Source organism: Misgurnus anguillicaudatus, chromosome 3, assembly GCF_027580225.2.
Source record: "Misgurnus anguillicaudatus chromosome 3, ASM2758022v2, whole genome shotgun sequence".
Taxonomy (NCBI): Eukaryota; Metazoa; Chordata; class Actinopteri; order Cypriniformes; family Cobitidae; genus Misgurnus; species Misgurnus anguillicaudatus.
The window spans coordinates 3,255,788-3,273,128 of NC_073339.2; the positions used below are offsets into that span (position 1 = coordinate 3,255,788).

Here is a 17,341-nt window from a genome sequence, read left to right on the forward strand (position 1 = left end):
CTGACAGTAATTTCCCGAAAGGTACTTTCTCGGACATAACTGTGAAGAACCTTAACACCTTTATTTCCAAAAGTGTACTGAATCATCACCACATCATGGTCTTGACAAAGATCCATATTATTCATATCACACATGTATTCAGTTAAAATGTCATCGCTTAGGCTATTTTATGGTGTTGCACAGGATTTAACAAAATGAGGAAAATTGTTTAAAATATCCAAAAAGTATTTTCTGTTGTTGGGCCTACTGTTTGTTTATTTATACTATAATATATTTTTATTCAATGAAAATCCATTGCATACAGTAAACTCCACAATTTTAGTAGAAAAATTATCAACATTTTGTAGTGAAAATTTTAAATAGCATTTTTTTAGACGATTTAATTATAAATCCAGCGTTTCATACTTTAAAAATACCAACAAGTTATTATACAAGATATTTGTCTATATAAATTGACATTTAAATAATAAAATTTTATCTGTTAACTATCAGATGATATGAGTAGGAGGAGTTGTTAACTCTGTTATGAACCTGGATGTTCATTCCTCCCTATTGAGCTTCAAATAAGCGAGACAGAAAGACATCTTTTAATCTGACCATCAAATCAAGCTGACATAAATGCAAGTAAGTTTAATTTCTGATTCCCATTCCACAATCCAGAATTGCTGGGTTGTTTCAAAAAATAGAGAAACCCGTTGGGTTATATTAACCTAGAACACGAAAGCTTTCTTTGATGAAAATGCCACTGTTTGATTATTGAAAGAAATGTTGTGATTGTTTTAAGTGTCTGCACATAAAATATAAAGAATGATTCAAAGTTTAATCCAAGAGAGAATCTAGGAGCGCTTCTTGCTGAAAGGACCACTTTGTGTGTCCCAGAAGGTGCTCTTGGTTGGGTTAGAACTAATATCTGATTAATCAGAATCCAAGGCACTACCCAGCTAGAAATAAAAAGTTCTAAGAACGTTCCCTGAAAGTTCCCGAATGTTCCCAAAAACATTCTGCCAACGTTAAAAGCGGCTAGTTTTTTTTAAGTTCTAGGAACGTTTCTGTTGTCTGAACGTTAGAGTAACGTTACATTTTACCATTTTTAAACGTTATGACAATGTCATGTTTTAATGTTCACACAATGTTTAAAACAACAACTGTTTATTATATTGACTTGTTTAATTGTTATATAAATGATAGAGAAACATTGCATTTTATTATTTTATAAAACATTATTTCTGTATGCAGTAAATATATTGCTGTAGAAAACTCAATTCACTTACTAGGTTTAGATGTTGATGTTTTGTTTAATTTAAAATCACCCTTATTGTGATTCATGTTTGTTTTAGTTGGTCTCTTGACACTTGACTTTTGCCTACTAGTTTTTTCCTGGTTGTGTTAACTTTGTGGTAATGCACCACATTTGTTATGAAAAGTTATAAGTGTATTTCTGTGGTTGTTGGTACATAATGGTAAAGATCATCACCTAGTTCATTTACTAATCAAAAGTTTATTTTCTGCCAATAATGTATATAAGATCCAACTCTTTTACAGCAGTTTGTCATTAAGGAGTTTTAGAAACTTTGGACAAAAAATATCCGCTGTATAGTTGGGATGCCCAAACATCAAGAATCAGACTATGAATCTCAGCCATGGTGACAATTAAAATTGTTAAAAAAATCCTTATTTATCCATGCTGCAGTGCATGCTGGGAGTCCTGAATGAGGTTTGTAATTTGTTAATACCCAGCATGCATTGCAGCATGAAGTTTTTCATTTGATTGTCACCATGATTTAGATTCACAGTCTGACTCTCGATGCCTGCGCATCCCAGCTACACAGCAGACACTTTTCTGCCCAAAGTTTCCGAAACTCCTCAATGACAAACTGCTGTGAAGGTGCTGGATCTCATTTACATTTTTGACAGAAAGTGAAGTTTTGATTGGTGAATGAATTAGGTGATGATCCCCACCATCATGTACCAACAACCACAGAATAACACCATTACCTTGGCATGTTCATAACACATGTGGTGCATTAACACAAAGTCAACACAACCAGGAAAAAACCAGCAAGCAAAAAGCCAAGTGTCAAGAGACCAACTAAAACAAACACTAATCACAATAAGGGTGACTTAAAATGAAACAAACATCAACATCTAAACCTAATAAGTGAATTGTGTTTTCTACAGCAATATATTTACTGAACATTCAGAAATAATGTTTAATAAAATAATAAAATGCAATGTTTCTCTATCATTTGCATAACAACCAAACAAGTCAATACAATAAACAGCTGTTGTTTTAAACATTGTTTGAACATTAAAACATGACATTGTCATAACGTTTAAAATGGTCAAATGCACATTACTCTAACGTTCAGACAACAGAAACGTTCCTAGAACTTAAAAAAAACTAGCCACTTTTAACGTTGGCAGAATGTTTTTGGGAACATTCGGGAACTTTCAGGGAACGTTCTTAGAACTTTTTATTTCTAGCTGGGTACTTCCAGTTCAAAAATATATAAAAAGCCTTTATTCAAAACATGGCTTACTTGAAAAACATTAAAAATGATGACTAAAACACTGCACACTGATGCATTTCGGCCATCAAGCCTTCCTTAGAGTGTGTCAGGTACAAAATTTGTCACAGGTGAACATGTAATCAATTGCTCAGTAGGAATGGAAGAAAATGCAAAAATATGAATGATTCAAAGTGATTTAATGATCATTGACCACAAAAATCACTTCCACTTTCTCTTTTGTTGTTATTTTTATGTGTAATTTTAGAAGCCCCCAAATTCAGGGTCTTTTAGTAAAAGTTCAACATTGGTACTTAGTGTATTTCCAAAGCACCTTTTTATTTTTCTCCTTTTTTGTGGGTTGTTTAAAGCTTTTCATAAACATATTACTACATGTTTTTGTTGAAGGTTTAGCTGAACTGTAAACATTTTCTTCAGCTACAATGGGTGAGTATGAGTTTAATCAAAAATCAATAACAGTTCTTGGTATTATTTATTATTGTTTTAGGTATTTATTTGTAGGAGTGAAGTTTTGTTGTCCATCATTCAATTTATTACATTTTGTTAAGGTTGCAATCAATTTATTTAAGCTACATTTAAACAAACAAAAAATGGGAAAATAAAATAAAACAAAATACTTTTGTTTAAATGTAGCTTAAATAAATTGATTGCAACCACTTACATTAATAAAATATTTTTTTCAGTGCACTAGATATTAAATATTTAGATGAGTAATTAAATATTCAGAATAATAAGGGGGTAGGGTATGCATTGATAGTGAGAAATCTTTAGGATTATAGTCATGTTGTACGTTTACACCATCAGGCACTGATATTATTCTAACCCCAAAGGATATAGATTATGAATAAGTAATAAGTAAAGCTTCAAATGCATGTGCATCAATTTTTAAAATATGTATTCCATGAAGTAATTGAAATATTTTATATCTGTAAAATCCATAAATAAACATGTGTTGTACATGCTTGCCATATAACAGATGTTTGCATGAGTTTTGCTGTGTGTATAAAAAGAGTTTTAACCTCTTACACTCTGAGGCTATTTTGGGGATTTTCGCCTGGATTTGGCCTACCCAATTTCAAAAGCTTCTTATACCCACAAGCAGAGGTGCACATACAAAAGTTTGGTATCATTTTACAGGAAACCCTCTGAAATTACATAAAACACTGTTGAAAGTGCTCAACATGGTTGTATGTGTTGTCAGTCCTCTAATAAACACAAAAATAAATAGGCGCTTTTTGATGTTTTTTTTTCTAAAGTCTGTATTTAAAAGTGTATAACTCTGGCCCTGAGTGGGAACGAAACCTGCAGACAGTTTTATTTGATTCCAGCAATTGCCAGCTTACAGAGGAAAAAGGAATTTTTTCTCTATCATAATAATTGCAAAAGTTATTTTACTCCAACTGATGGGAGGAATAATACGCTTATGGAGTACAATTTGTGCCAAAAAACATTTGAAGTGCTCCCATAACCACATACAGTGGAATAAATGCAATTGCTTTATATCATTTTGCAGAAAACCCTTTGAAGTTACATAAAAAGCTGCTGTTTGTGACAAATATTGTTATTTATGTGGTTTTTCATATGATAAAACACCAAATTTTCTTTTTTTATGTTGTAAATACTGCCTCTGATAGTGTATAACTCTGGTTCTGTGTGCTCTAGCAGACTGCAGACAGTTCTGGTTGTTAACAGCAGCAGACAGTAAACACCCAAAAAAAGAATGAACTCTTTAGCATGTCGCATTCAAAAGTTATTCTCATTTTACTGAAGTGTGCGAAAATACATTTTTCATATAAATATTAATTTTTTGTTTTGCACATATAATAAAAAGCAAGGGATTATTCATGCACACAACCAAAGAAAATGCTGTGAATGGACTCATTTTTTAGAGTAGGACCTAAGAGAAAAGATGGTGTATCATTTGTGGCTATCTGTGGTATCTGAGGCAGTTCACCCTCAATTATCCCATATGTTTACAAAAGACGATTTTTTACATCATTATTCATTCGACGATTGTAGGATATGTGATAATAATAGGACAAAAATAACTGCAGCCTTATTCCTGAGAGTGAGAGCTTTCATTTGATATAAGACTTGCCCATGTTTGTCATACTTGAAAAATATGAAATATGTGAATATTAAATGATATTAAAAATTATGGGGGGGGTGATAGTGTAAATTAAGTGTAACTAACTTTCTTACAGTGAAACATATCTCAAAGTGATGCATATCTGCAGAAAGTAGAGAGTCTAAGCTTTCAAACAGTATCTCATATGTGGTACTGGGTCCATGACAGACCATTAAAAATTAAAGGAATATTTTATATTAAGTCAAAATAAGATAATTCTGGACCCGGTACAGGGTCCACAGAGTCAAACAAGTTAAGGACCAATATCTTTTTGCAGATTATGATATCCCATCTCGTTCATCTGAGTTCAGGATTGTGTTGCTGGGGAAGAATGGAGTTGAAAACAGTGCTGTGGGCAACATAATACTGGGCAGAAAAGCATTTAAAGAGACTGGCACAAGAGTGAGTGAAGTACAGAGAGGAAGAGTAGAAGATCGAAACATCTCAGTTATTAACACTCCTGGATTCTTCAACGCTGCAGTGACTGATGAAGATTTACAGAATATAATGACAAAGGGTCTTTATCTCGCTCGTCCTGGTCCTCATGTCTTCCTGCTGATAGTCAGACCAGACACATTCACAGAAGATGATGTGGAAAAGATTCTTAAAAAAACTGAGATGAACTTTGGAGCACAAGTGTTCAAGTTCACCCTAGTGCTGTTTATTAGAGAAGAATTGTCAAATAAAGAATGGATGGCTTTTAAGTTAGGCAAGAAATTTCAGGAACTCACTGGCTATTGTAAAGGTAAATATCATGTGATAAACATTGAGACGAAAGAGATAACAACACTACTGGAAAGAATCGAGGAACTTGTCAAACAAAATGATAACCAGCATTACAACAATGAGAATTATGTAAAGTTGCCACCAATGCAAAAACAGGAGCAGAAAGAGAAAGTTCAGGTGGAGAAAACAGGTGAGTGCTTGCAAAATATTTAATTAAATGAGAAAATGTTTGTTTGTTAAAAGTAAAATGACATTAGTCTAATTAAGTATCTTTTTCTGGGACAGATCAGAGAATCACATATACACCACCGGTAAAGCCTCCTGTGAAACCTCCTACGGCCAGACCACGTATAGATATAGCATCTGGTGTAATGCATCAGCCTCATACAAGACTTCAAGGTAAAGTCCACAAAAGTCATCACCTTTATGTGCTTTTCTATCATTATAAAATTGAATTATAAGTCTAATTTCTCACCTGCCACAATTCAATCACTTTAGACAAGGGTTGTGAGCTGTTTTCTACCATTATAAAGCTTGGAAGAGAAAAGACTTTTACTAAAATAACTCCAGATGTGTTACTCTAAAAGATGATGGACATATGTATCTCTGATTGCTTAAGGTTGAATAAATCATGGGGTAATTTTGATAATTGCTGAAGTATCCCTTTAATGGTATTTTTTATAATCTTCAGTGAAACAGATAAAACTACATGTTTTTGCTTTCATATTGATGGAAGTAAATACAGTCGCGGTGTTCTCTCTCTATCTCTCGCCCGAGTTAATCCTTATGTTTAACTTTTAGAGAAACAATTAAAACTACATAAGATTATAAGATTATACTGTGTGTGTTTGAGGGAATAAAGTAGCGTTGTGCTTTCAGTCATTCTTTCTCTCTGTCTCTCTCAATAAATGCAGTCGTTGTGGTTCCCAGCTAACAGAAAAAAGTTCTAGGAATGTTCCCTGAAAGTTCCCAGCGTTCCCAAAAACGTTCTGCTAACGTAAGATGTGTCCAGTTTTCTTGACGTTCTAAGAACGTTTTTGTGTTGTCTCAACGTTAGAGGAATGTTAAATTTTACCATTTTTAAACGTTATGACAATGTCATGTTTTAATGTTCATGCAACTGTTTATTATATTGACTAATTTGATTGTTATGTAAATGATAGAGAAACGTTGCATTTTATTATATTTATTTTTTATATTTATATTATATTATTTTATTATATTTATTATATATTTTATAAAACATTATTTCTGAATGTTCAGTAAATAAATTGCTGTAGAAAACACAATTCACTTATTAGGTTTAGCTGTTGATGTTTTGTTTCATTTATAGTCACCATTATTGTGATTAGTGTTTGTTTTAGTGTGACTCTTGACCATTGGCTTTGTGCTTGCTAGTTTTTCCCCTGGTTGTGTTAATACACCACATTTGTTATGAACATGTAAAGTTAATAGTGTAATTCTGTGGTGGTTGGTACTTAATTAATTTACTAAGTTTTATTTTCTGTCAATAATGTGAATGAGATCCAGCACTTTCAAAGCAGTTTGTCACTAAGGAGTTTTAGAAACTTTGGACAAAAAATATCCGCTGTATAATTGGGACGCACAAACATCAAGAATCAGAGTATGAATCTCAACCATGGTGAACTAAAACAACTAAAACAAACACTAATCACAATAATGGTGACTTAAAAAGAAACAAAACATCAACATCTAAACCTAATAAGTGAATTGTGTTTTCTACAGCAATATATTTACTGAACATTCAGAAATAATGTTTTATAAAATAATAAAATGCAATGTTTCTCTATCATTTACATAACAATCAAACAAGTCAATATAATAAACAGTTGTTGTTTTAAAAATTGTGTGAACATTAAAACATGACATTGTCATGGAGTTTAAAAATGGTAAAATGTAACATTCCTCTAACGTTGAGACAGCACAGAGACGTTCTTGGAACGTAAAGAAAACTGGACACTTTTTACATTGGCAGAAAGTTTTTGGGAACGCTGGGAACTTTTAGGGAACGCTCTTAGGAAAGATCATAAGTGTGTTTCAAACTGATTGTCTTTAAATAGTATTGTTAGTGTGCTGTAAGCATTAGTGCTCAATCAGAGCACGAACAATCACCCACCTCCATCCCCAGCTCCACCTGTCTAGATCTGTTTATGGGACATTATCAGCATCACTTGCAAGTTTACCAGCATGTGTGTATTAGCAGTAGCAAATCTTATTATCAAACTTCAAACTAGATCAATTTCAGATCTAGTTCCACCAAGATCAAATTAGATTTTATTAGTTGTGACTGAACTTAATTTCAAATAGCTCACACGCCATAATACGGTATTTGTTTTATCATGTTAGATCTGAGGATCGTGATGGTGGGAAAATCTGGAGCTGGAAAAAGTGCAACAGGAAACACAATCCTGAGAAACAACCTGTTTAAAGAAGAAATGTCATCTGAATCTGTGACCACACAGTGTGAAACACATCAGAAGATGGTTGAAGGTAGAAACATCTCAGTGATCGACACTCCAGGACTCTTTGATACATCAATGAGTGAAGAAATGCTAAAGTCTGAAATAGAGCGATGCGTCTATATGTCTGCTCCTGGTCCTCATGTGTTTCTGCTGGTCATCAGACTGGATGTGAGATACACAAATGAGGAGAAGATGACTGTGAGATGGATTCAGGAGAACTTTTCAGCAGATGCTATGAACTATGCTATGGTTCTGTTCACTAGAGGAGATCAGTTAGACAAACCATTCGAGGAATTTCTGAAAAGAAATAAACCGCTGAAAGAACTAGTTGATAAATGTAAAGCTGGATATCATGTTTTTAATAACAAAGACAAAAATCAAGCACAGGTTACTGAACTGTTAGAGAAGATAGACAGACTGATGAAAGAGAACGGAGGACAGCATTACACAAATGAGATGTACCAGGAAGCTGAGAGAAAAATCATTGAAGAACAGAAGAGCAAGAGAGAGGAAGAAACGGAAGAGAGACAGCGAGAGGAAGGAAAAAGAAAGGGAGAGAAAACCACAGAACAGAGATACAGAGAGGAAGAAATAAGAAGACTAGAAGATGAACTGAAAAACAAAGAAGAAGAACTAAGAAACAGAGAGGAAAAACTGAAAAACAGAGAGGAAGAACTAAGATACAGAGAGAAACAAGAGAAACTGAAACAGCTATATGCAGAAATGAAAAGAAATGAGTTTGTCAGGATGTCTGTAAGGGCAAAAAGAGGTGACAGAGTTATAGTTGTTGCTGTACCAGCAGATTTAATTCCTAAAGGTGCTGCCGCCAGAGAAGATACAAGCAGAAATGTGATGACAGATCAAGACAAAATCACCATACTGCAAAAATTAAACAAAAAACATTAATTTAGGAGAGATGCATGAAGAATCAACGCATAAGTCAAAAATTTGTTTACACAATATTGAATTGAATTATATTATATTAACATTTACTATAGTAAATGGCTAAGAACTGGTTGGGACATTCTGCCATGTCAACAATATAAACTAATTAAATTCACATAATAAAATATATGTAAAAAAATAAAGAATTAATAAAGTTCAATAATGTAAAACTGCACTGAGATGACTTTGGTGAAAATTAAATCAGCAGACATTTATCAACATATTACATATCAACATTTGTGTGATTTGAAGACAAAAAACATGTTAAATCAAAATCATCAAGTTTAATGAATAGAAGAAAAATCATACTGAAGTTTGTATATATATAGGCTTATTGTAATACAGATTAAAGAAACATATGAAATATGTGGTATTATAAAGTTATCTCTCTGGTAATCACTTACAATACATAATGAGCATTCAAAATATTTTCATCACTAGATGGCAGACAACAACATAATAAAGAATAGGTTGGTTTCATTTCCCAGTGTTGACAGGTACACTTAGACATACAACACACATCATACAAACCTCAACAATGGTGACAGTCAGCAATATAAGATAAACGGATTAACTGCAGTGCATGCTGAGAGTCATGGATATGTTTTGTACTATGCTGATATGCATTGCAGTATGGAGCATTTTTGTTGATTGTCACCATTGTTTAGTTTATGCTGCTTATTAATGTCTTTTTGTAATTTGTTTTTTATTTTAAAACTTTTCTATTTTGTTACATGAACTTCCCACAAAGTCTTAGTGTTGTGTGCATATGTTTGGTAAATTGTCTTTTTGCTGGGTGGATTTTTAGCATTGTAATCTTGATGCAAACAACATATACAATTTTTGTTAATCTATTTTGTTAAATTAAGGCTTAATTAAAACCAATAAACATAAACCAATAATTTTTAGGTCAATTAGTTTATATTTATTGCTAAAAATGTATGTCCCATACATTTAACCCCCCTGTGATGAAATTCAAGTTTTTATTGCCTTTTATGTCGTGTAATCCAGGTCTAGGCCTTAGTTTAATTAGGAAATAAAACTAGTTTTAACAAACATGCCTTACTAAAAACATTACCTGTGTGCATTTTGAGGTAAAACAAAGGGCACTGGTGTATTTTAAGATCTGTAAGTGCATGTTGTTTTCAGTTTGGAGAGCTCTTAAAAGTGTTTTAGTCTAGGACTAGTCTAATCCCTGTCCGGGAAACCGCCCCTTAGTGTTCAACTTATACTAAATGAGACAAGGGGTTTCATTCAAGCTGTTTTACAGCATAAAGAGTTTACTGTCAAAGGAAAAAACACTTTAACATCAGTGATTATGATGCTCAAAGATGAGCTTTAAGTGATCCTTTATTCTTTTTTGGTTGATATCAGCTTTCCTCAGCTGTCATGTGTTGTCCTGCTATGCTGTTGAACAAGTTTAGCATGTGGTGAAGGTAAAGTGTGTACCGCAACATTCAATAACGTGACATTCAACAGCTTCGTTTTGTTTTGAAGAACTCAGATCTGCTCAAGAGAGACTGAAGTCCAGAGAACTGATAATCTGTTTGAGTTATATCTTCTGATGACGATACAGCACATAAAATCAGATTTTTTCCAACTAAGCAAGAACATTATAAAATATAAAAGTACAAAATATTGAAGAAATAATAAACACAATCTATGTCTATGTAACAAGACAGTCTATGTTGTTTAAGAAATGTCTTAGATCCTTCAATTCTCAAAAAGTTACTTGTATTTCCTTTATTTTACACTTCTGTGTAAATAACTGATGTTGAAATTGTTTTATACAGTTTCAAAAACACAATAAGTTAGAATATATTCAAATAAGCCACACAAGTATCATATCTAACATTATTTTGTCACAGGATGCATTCCAAACACACAACACATCTTTATAAATATATTTACTCATCACAATAGAGGGAGTTTCACTGTTGTAACAGGTCGAACTGAAATAACTTCATTCTCTCTCACTACGACTGGTTCTGTACCGCGGGAACATACAGATCTTATACACCAACAGAGATACAAAAGACATGAATTCATCTTATAAAGGTACGTCTGAATTGATAAAATAATTTGTAACAAACTAAACTTATAATCATTTTAGAATTGAAATATCTTCACCCAACACAACATGCTAAAATAGACTACAGTTTAGCTCATTGACGTTCACATGTGTGTCATACACATTGTTAAAGGGGGTGTTGGCTGGCAAGTGACTATTTTAAGAAATACAGTTTGAATACAGTTCTTTACATCAACCAAAAAGTAATTAAAATAAAAAGGAATTTACATGTATTACTCAAGGAAAAGACAAAAATTATGAATTATTAGCAGAAAGATTGATCTTGATATAGATTATATGTTTGGGTTATACTAACAAATATTATGAATGTGTTTTATTAAAAGTCACTGTATATTGGAGAATTAGTTGTGTATTTAAAGGTTAAATGTTAAGCAATCCAGTAAATAAAAAAAATCTTAAAAAGTCTTTAAAAAGTCTTAAAAACTTGATCATCATTCTGATCTCCTGAATATTTTATCAGCGTTGTTTGTTTGCAATCTGTCATATTTAAACATTTTGAAATTCATGTGTTAGTTTTAGAGGGTCTATCTTGTTATCAGCACTAATTTCTTTCAATGTTTACTGGTGTTTGGAGGGTTATTGCTGAAATGAATTAGTAATAACAATGTACAAGTTGATGTGTAATGGTCATGGTATTCTAGGTAATACTGTGGCCTTCTAAATCATTGGTTCTCAATTCCAGTCCTCGGGACCCCCCTACCAGAATGTTTTAGATGTCTCCATATATAAAAACACCTGATTCAGATCATCAGCTTGTTAGTGTGTTAATTAAGAAGCCTGATAAGTGAAATCAGGTGTTTTATATAAGAAGACATCTAAAACATTCTGGGAGGGGGGTCCTGAGGACTGGAATTGAGAACCACTGTTCTAAATTATTATAATGTACAATGATTTATGTACCATGACATATCAAACTGCAAATTACTTCAAAGAATACCATGCTACAGTATATAGAAATAGGACTCTACACCAAGCTAAATAAATACATTAAGAGGCAGTTTCCCAGGCAGGGCTTATGCTAGTCCCAGACTAAAATGCATGTTTGAGCTTTCTTAATTTAAAAACACCTTGTACTGCCACATCAAGACTGTCCTCCAAAAAATAACGACCTCATAAGTAATTTGTGCAAGCACCTTATTATGACATAAAGTGATGTATTAAGGGATTAGTGTCCTCTAGCGGCAGTAGCTTTTATAACCTGTTGTTACGCTTTCAGGCGTTGTTACGCCTTATAGATCAGATTAGACATTTAATTTTATGAATTTGTAAATGTAGAAACGGTTTCATAAACATTTATGGTTTTAAAGATATTTTGGATCATCTAACCCCACCCTCACCCTTACCCTAAACCCAACCACTTCTCAACCATATAAAACACAACACGCAAGTAAAAGTACAGTCAGGTATTTATTGAATTAAACAGTGTAAAAGTATTAAAAACCATTCACGTTGCAAACTGAAGCCATACAATTACTTTCTATGAGGAACTCTGTGATCAAAACGCACAGTCAGATCTCATTCAAACATAAACCAGCATGAAGTAGTCAGTCATAAGAGCCAATAGCGCTTCACATTCTTAGCTGACATAATGACGCGATTGGTCATGAGACACATGAAAGCCAATGCCTTTTCACAATTATAGATGGCGTAGCATCGCAGCAGTTTTTAAATCAGTGTACGTCTGGATCTGATATTTACAGCGGATTGTCGTCACTTTTGCATCTTTTCTTCAAATAAATCGATCGTTTGGCCTCGGTACACTTGGTATATTTTAAGTAAATTAAAAAAATTGTATGCTGTGTTTATATCATATAATAAATAAATGGGTACATTATTTGCCCTAAATGCCTGAACAGTGTAATGTGTAATAAAATACAATTAATCCTGGCGGTTTAAATTGAAAATCTTATCCCAGTACATGTAATCATAGCAAAATTATACCCTCAAAATATCATTTACCCTAATATATTAAGTTTCACCTGCTGCCGGTAGAGGCGCTAATTTAGTAAATGCATCTATTGGTCGTATTTGGTGAAATGGACAAATGACCAAAGCTATCATATGGGTTGGAGAATATGTTGGCCATATTTTAAAATATATCAGTGCCATTGTTTGGTCTCAAGATGCACACCATTATTGTTTATGTAAGGTTTGTTTATAAAAACTACTTAAATGTCCTAATATAACTAAGGCCTAGTCGTGGACTAATCTAAACCCTGTCCTGGAAACCGCCCCTATAACTCATGATTCTGTTTATTTCACAGATCCTGTTGAATCTGATTTACAGGAGCTCAGGATTGTGCTGCTGGGAAAACATGGAGTGGGCAAAAGTTCAGTAGGTAACATGATACTGGGCAGAAAGGCGTTTAAAGAGATCAGCACAAGAGTGAGTGAAGTACAGAGAGGAAGAGTAGAAAATCGAAACATCTCAGTTATTGACACTCCAGGATTCTTCAACACTGAACTGACTGATGAAGATCTACAGAATGAAATGATAAAGAGTCTTTCTCTCGCTCGTCCTGGTCCTCATGCCTTCCTGCTCATCATCAGACCAGACACATTCACTGAGCGTGATGTTGTAAAGATCTTAAAACAGATTCAGGTAAACTTTGGAAAAGAAGCTTTCAAGTTCACCATGGTGCTGTTTACTGGCAAACAGGTGATGTCCCAAAGAGAATGGATTGAGTTTAGACTGGAAAGGAAAACTAGAGAACTACTAAGCTTCTGTGAAGAGAAATGTTATGTGATAAATCATAAAGGAAAGCGTGATAAGAACCAGATCTCAAATATGTTGGAGAATATTGATGAAATAGTGAAGAAGAACGATAGAGAACATTCCACTCAGATCTATCAGAAGATGGAGAAGAGAGAAGAAGAGATGAGGAGGAAATCACAAGAAGAAAAATACACAGTTGAGATGAAAACTGTAGATCACAGCAGACCTGCATGTTTGATCAGAGATGAAGAACAAAGTGTTCACAAAGACCAAAAAGTAATAAATGACAGAAATGGATCATGCAGTCCAGATCGAAGTTCTCCACATACAGACAGATGTTTGACTTCAGAAGTGCAGAATGCAAAACCATTAAACACTTTAACAACAGGTAAATGGGTTATAAAAAGTTTTTTTTCTGAGAATCATAAATCAAAAGTGAATTATGTAAATGCAATAATAAATGATTTGAGACTGCATGCATCATGAATTAATATGTCATATAATCTTTTTGCATGATCAGATGTGAGGATTGTGCTGCTGGGTAAAAGTGGATCATCTAAAAGTTCAACTGGAAACACAATACTGGGCAGAGAAGTGTTTACAGTGAATAAGAGATTTCTTTCAGTTACTGAGACCTGTGAGAAGCAAGAAGCAGAAGTGTGTGGAAGAAACATCACATTGATCAAAACTCCAGGACTGTTTGATACATCAGTGACAGAAGAGAAAATGAAGTCTGAGATTGAAAAGTGTGTTGAGATGTCTGCTCCTGGTCCTCATGTGTTTCTGCTGGTCACCAGACTGGATATGAGAATCACAGAGGAGCAGAAGAACACAGTAAAATGGATTCAAGAAAACTTCTCAGAAGATGCTCTAAAATACATCATTGTTCTGTTCACTCATGTAGATCAGCTGAAGAGTAAATCATTAGATGAATATATCAGCGAGAGTTCAGATTTACAGACATTCATTGAGAGATGTGGTGGCAGATATCACTCATTTAACAATGAAGATGTGGGGAATCGCTCTCAGGTCACACAACTGCTTGAGAAGATTGAGAAGATGGTGGAGAGAAATGGAGGGAAGCACTACACTGATGAAATGTACATTACATTTCAAAAGAAGATTGACAATGAAACAGAACAGAAAGCACAAGAAAACCGAGTTAAATGGTTAAAAGGAGGGCTGTTGTTCCTAATAGGGGCTCTAGCAGCTGCAGCAGTAGCTACAAGTGGACTGGAAGGATGAATTTTCTAAAATAATGATAATTAACTAAAATAATTAACAGAAAATAATGGCAGAAAACTGCAAACACAAACAATAAAAACAACAGAAAAATGAAGTCATATCCATAATCAAATCTATATCAAACTATATGCAGTTATTTACTGACCCTGTTGATGTTATATAAACAGGAATTAACATTGATTAACTTTTTTATTTATATTTATTTGCCTGATGTTGTTTCTGATTATCTTTGAGTAATATACAGACTCAAACAGTATCAACACATGAGACCCTTTATCATCTCTTATTTATTTATTAGGCTGGACCTAACTGTATCATTAAACATCCATTATATGAATATAATTTATTTTGTCTGTATGTTTTTGTTGATGTCTTTTATTTTTAAGTTCTGTTCTGTTTCATGGTCTTTTTTAGTTCTTGTATTTTGTCCATGTGTCGTTTTTAGTAGTATGTCTATATGACATATATTCTCCAATGTTTGCTATTGTATAGGTTATTGTTTATCCTACATGTAGTTTCTTGCATGTTCATGTTTATGGAGTATTCTTTGCATTTTAATATATTGGATTCATTTCTGCTTAATGCTTAATGTTTTGGTTGTTCAACAGTATTTAAAAATTATTTTTTAGCAGTTTTTGGAATATAAATTTTAGCATTGTAAGCTTGTGCATGCAGGAAAAAAAACATTGCAGACTCTTAGATATAGATCCTTGTGTTTTGCTGAAGATTCCAGCACCAGCATAGACTTGTTGCATATGAATGTTTCTTAAGGGTAAATTCTTTTGTTGGTCTCTGACAGATCCAGTTTTCTCATGTCATGTCATTCAGACTGACTCACCTATGCTGCGTTTACACCAACAGCGGTAGAGGCGTGAAGCGTGAGTGATTTCAATGTTAAGTCAATGTGAAGACGCGTTGACGCGCGTCAGGAGGTCCCGCGGCACGAATTCAGCGTTGTGCGCGGATTATATATATACACCAAGCAGTGTTTATTTAACATCATTTGTACATTTTTGATTTTAGTACAGCTTTACATTTTCAATAATCAAAAAAGAACTATTTTAACTACAGATTATGTTTAAATTATTATTATTATTGTATTTTTGTTTGTTTTATCTGTAACTGCTATAAAATACCAAAAAGTAAAAAATACAGAATACAGTATAATCATCAGAATTATATAAATCTAGCTGTATAGAGTCATAATTTGGTTATGTCTTACCTTTACATGCTGAGGCCATCATTACTCTATTTTTTTTGTCTCTCAATTTTTTGTTGACTGTTTGCACTGAATCTAAATAGTTTAGCTTTGTTCCTTCAAACAATAATCATAAAAACGCCACCCAGTGGATTTCCTTTGTATGAAAAATGCACAGCATCAGTACAAAAAAATTCAATCATGGTGACAATAAAATAAGTATATTTCATGCTGCAATGCATGCTCGGTGCCAGCATAGTAAAAAAACATGGCTGATCTGAATGATTGTTTTTGATTATTACCATTGTTGATGTCTAAGTGTGTCAATTCAATATTCTGTTCAGCCCCACCTCAAGTATATTTAATTATTTTCTTTAGTATGTCCACGATTAAAGGATGTTTGTATAAAAAAAAATTCTACTTGCTTGAGTATTACATATAATAAGGGTATTATTCTCTCAATGAATAACAGTAAATTAATTCATTTTGTCTGACTTGCAGCCTACATGCACACATAATTAACAGAAAAGGATACTTCTGATAAGTGTGTAAACACTACACTTGCACATAAGTTTTCTAGATGCTGATGATGTTTAGACTTTATGTACTAAACACCACTATGGAATTGCATTATTGTCTTTTCTTTGCTATAACATAACACATTTTAAAAACATAAAGTTAAAGCAGTTGTAAAGAACTAACGTGCTAAGAGACAAGTCCTACTAAAGCAAACACTGATCACAATAATTGTGACTTTAAATGAAACAGCCAACATCTAAACCTAAGTTAAGAAAAAAACTCTACGGGGCGGTTTCCCGGACAGGGATTAGACTAGTCCTAGACTTAAACACTTTTAAAAGCTGTCCAAACTGAAAACAACTTGCTCTGACATATCTTAAAGGGGACATATTATGAGATTTTTTTAAAGATGTTAACTAAGTCTAAAATAGGTCTGAGCAAAAGTGTGCCGTTTTGGGTGTGTCATTTAAAATGCAAATGAGCGGATGAAGTGCAACCACTGATCACAATGATGGTGGTTTGTTGCAATTGAAACTCAATTGTGCTGTGAATTATTTTATCTCTCTCTTTCTCTCCATACTAAATGGTTGTGCTGTGGTTGGATAGTGCAGATAAAGGGGGCGGTATTACCTTATTCTGACATCACAATAAGCGCCAAATTACAATGACCTATTTTTTCACATGCTTGCAGAAAATGGTTTACCAAAACTAAGTTATTGGGTTGATCTTTTTAAAGGGGTCATATGATGAAAATGTTAGCA

General features: G+C 33.4%; 1 protein-coding gene across 1 annotated transcript; it reads left to right on the forward strand.

The window, feature by feature from the left end:
- Nucleotides 1-509: 509 nt before the first annotated feature.
- LOC129445231 (uncharacterized) lies at nucleotides 510-15,177 on the forward strand. The gene is made up of 7 exons (XM_073860068.1): nucleotides 510-624; nucleotides 2,916-2,954; nucleotides 4,934-5,572; nucleotides 5,668-5,781; nucleotides 7,750-8,769; nucleotides 13,167-14,006; nucleotides 14,139-15,177. Exons 2-7 carry the CDS (start codon nucleotides 2,951-2,953, stop codon nucleotides 14,861-14,863), a joined length of 3,342 nt encoding a protein of 1,113 aa, XP_073716169.1. The 5' UTR covers nucleotides 510-624; nucleotides 2,916-2,950; the 3' UTR covers nucleotides 14,864-15,177.
- Nucleotides 15,178-17,341: the final 2,164 nt, after the last annotated feature.

What these genes read in the sequence shown, in the direction of transcription:
- LOC129445231 (XM_073860068.1), top strand. An exon ending in AAAATTAAACAAAAAACATT is followed by an intron (nt 8,770 to 13,166) that starts AATTTAGGAGAG and finishes TTTATTTCACAG; the next exon opens with ATCCTGTTGAATCTGATTTA. An exon ending in ATTAAACACTTTAACAACAG is followed by an intron (nt 14,007 to 14,138) that starts GTAAATGGGTTA and finishes TTGCATGATCAG; the next exon opens with ATGTGAGGATTGTGCTGCTG.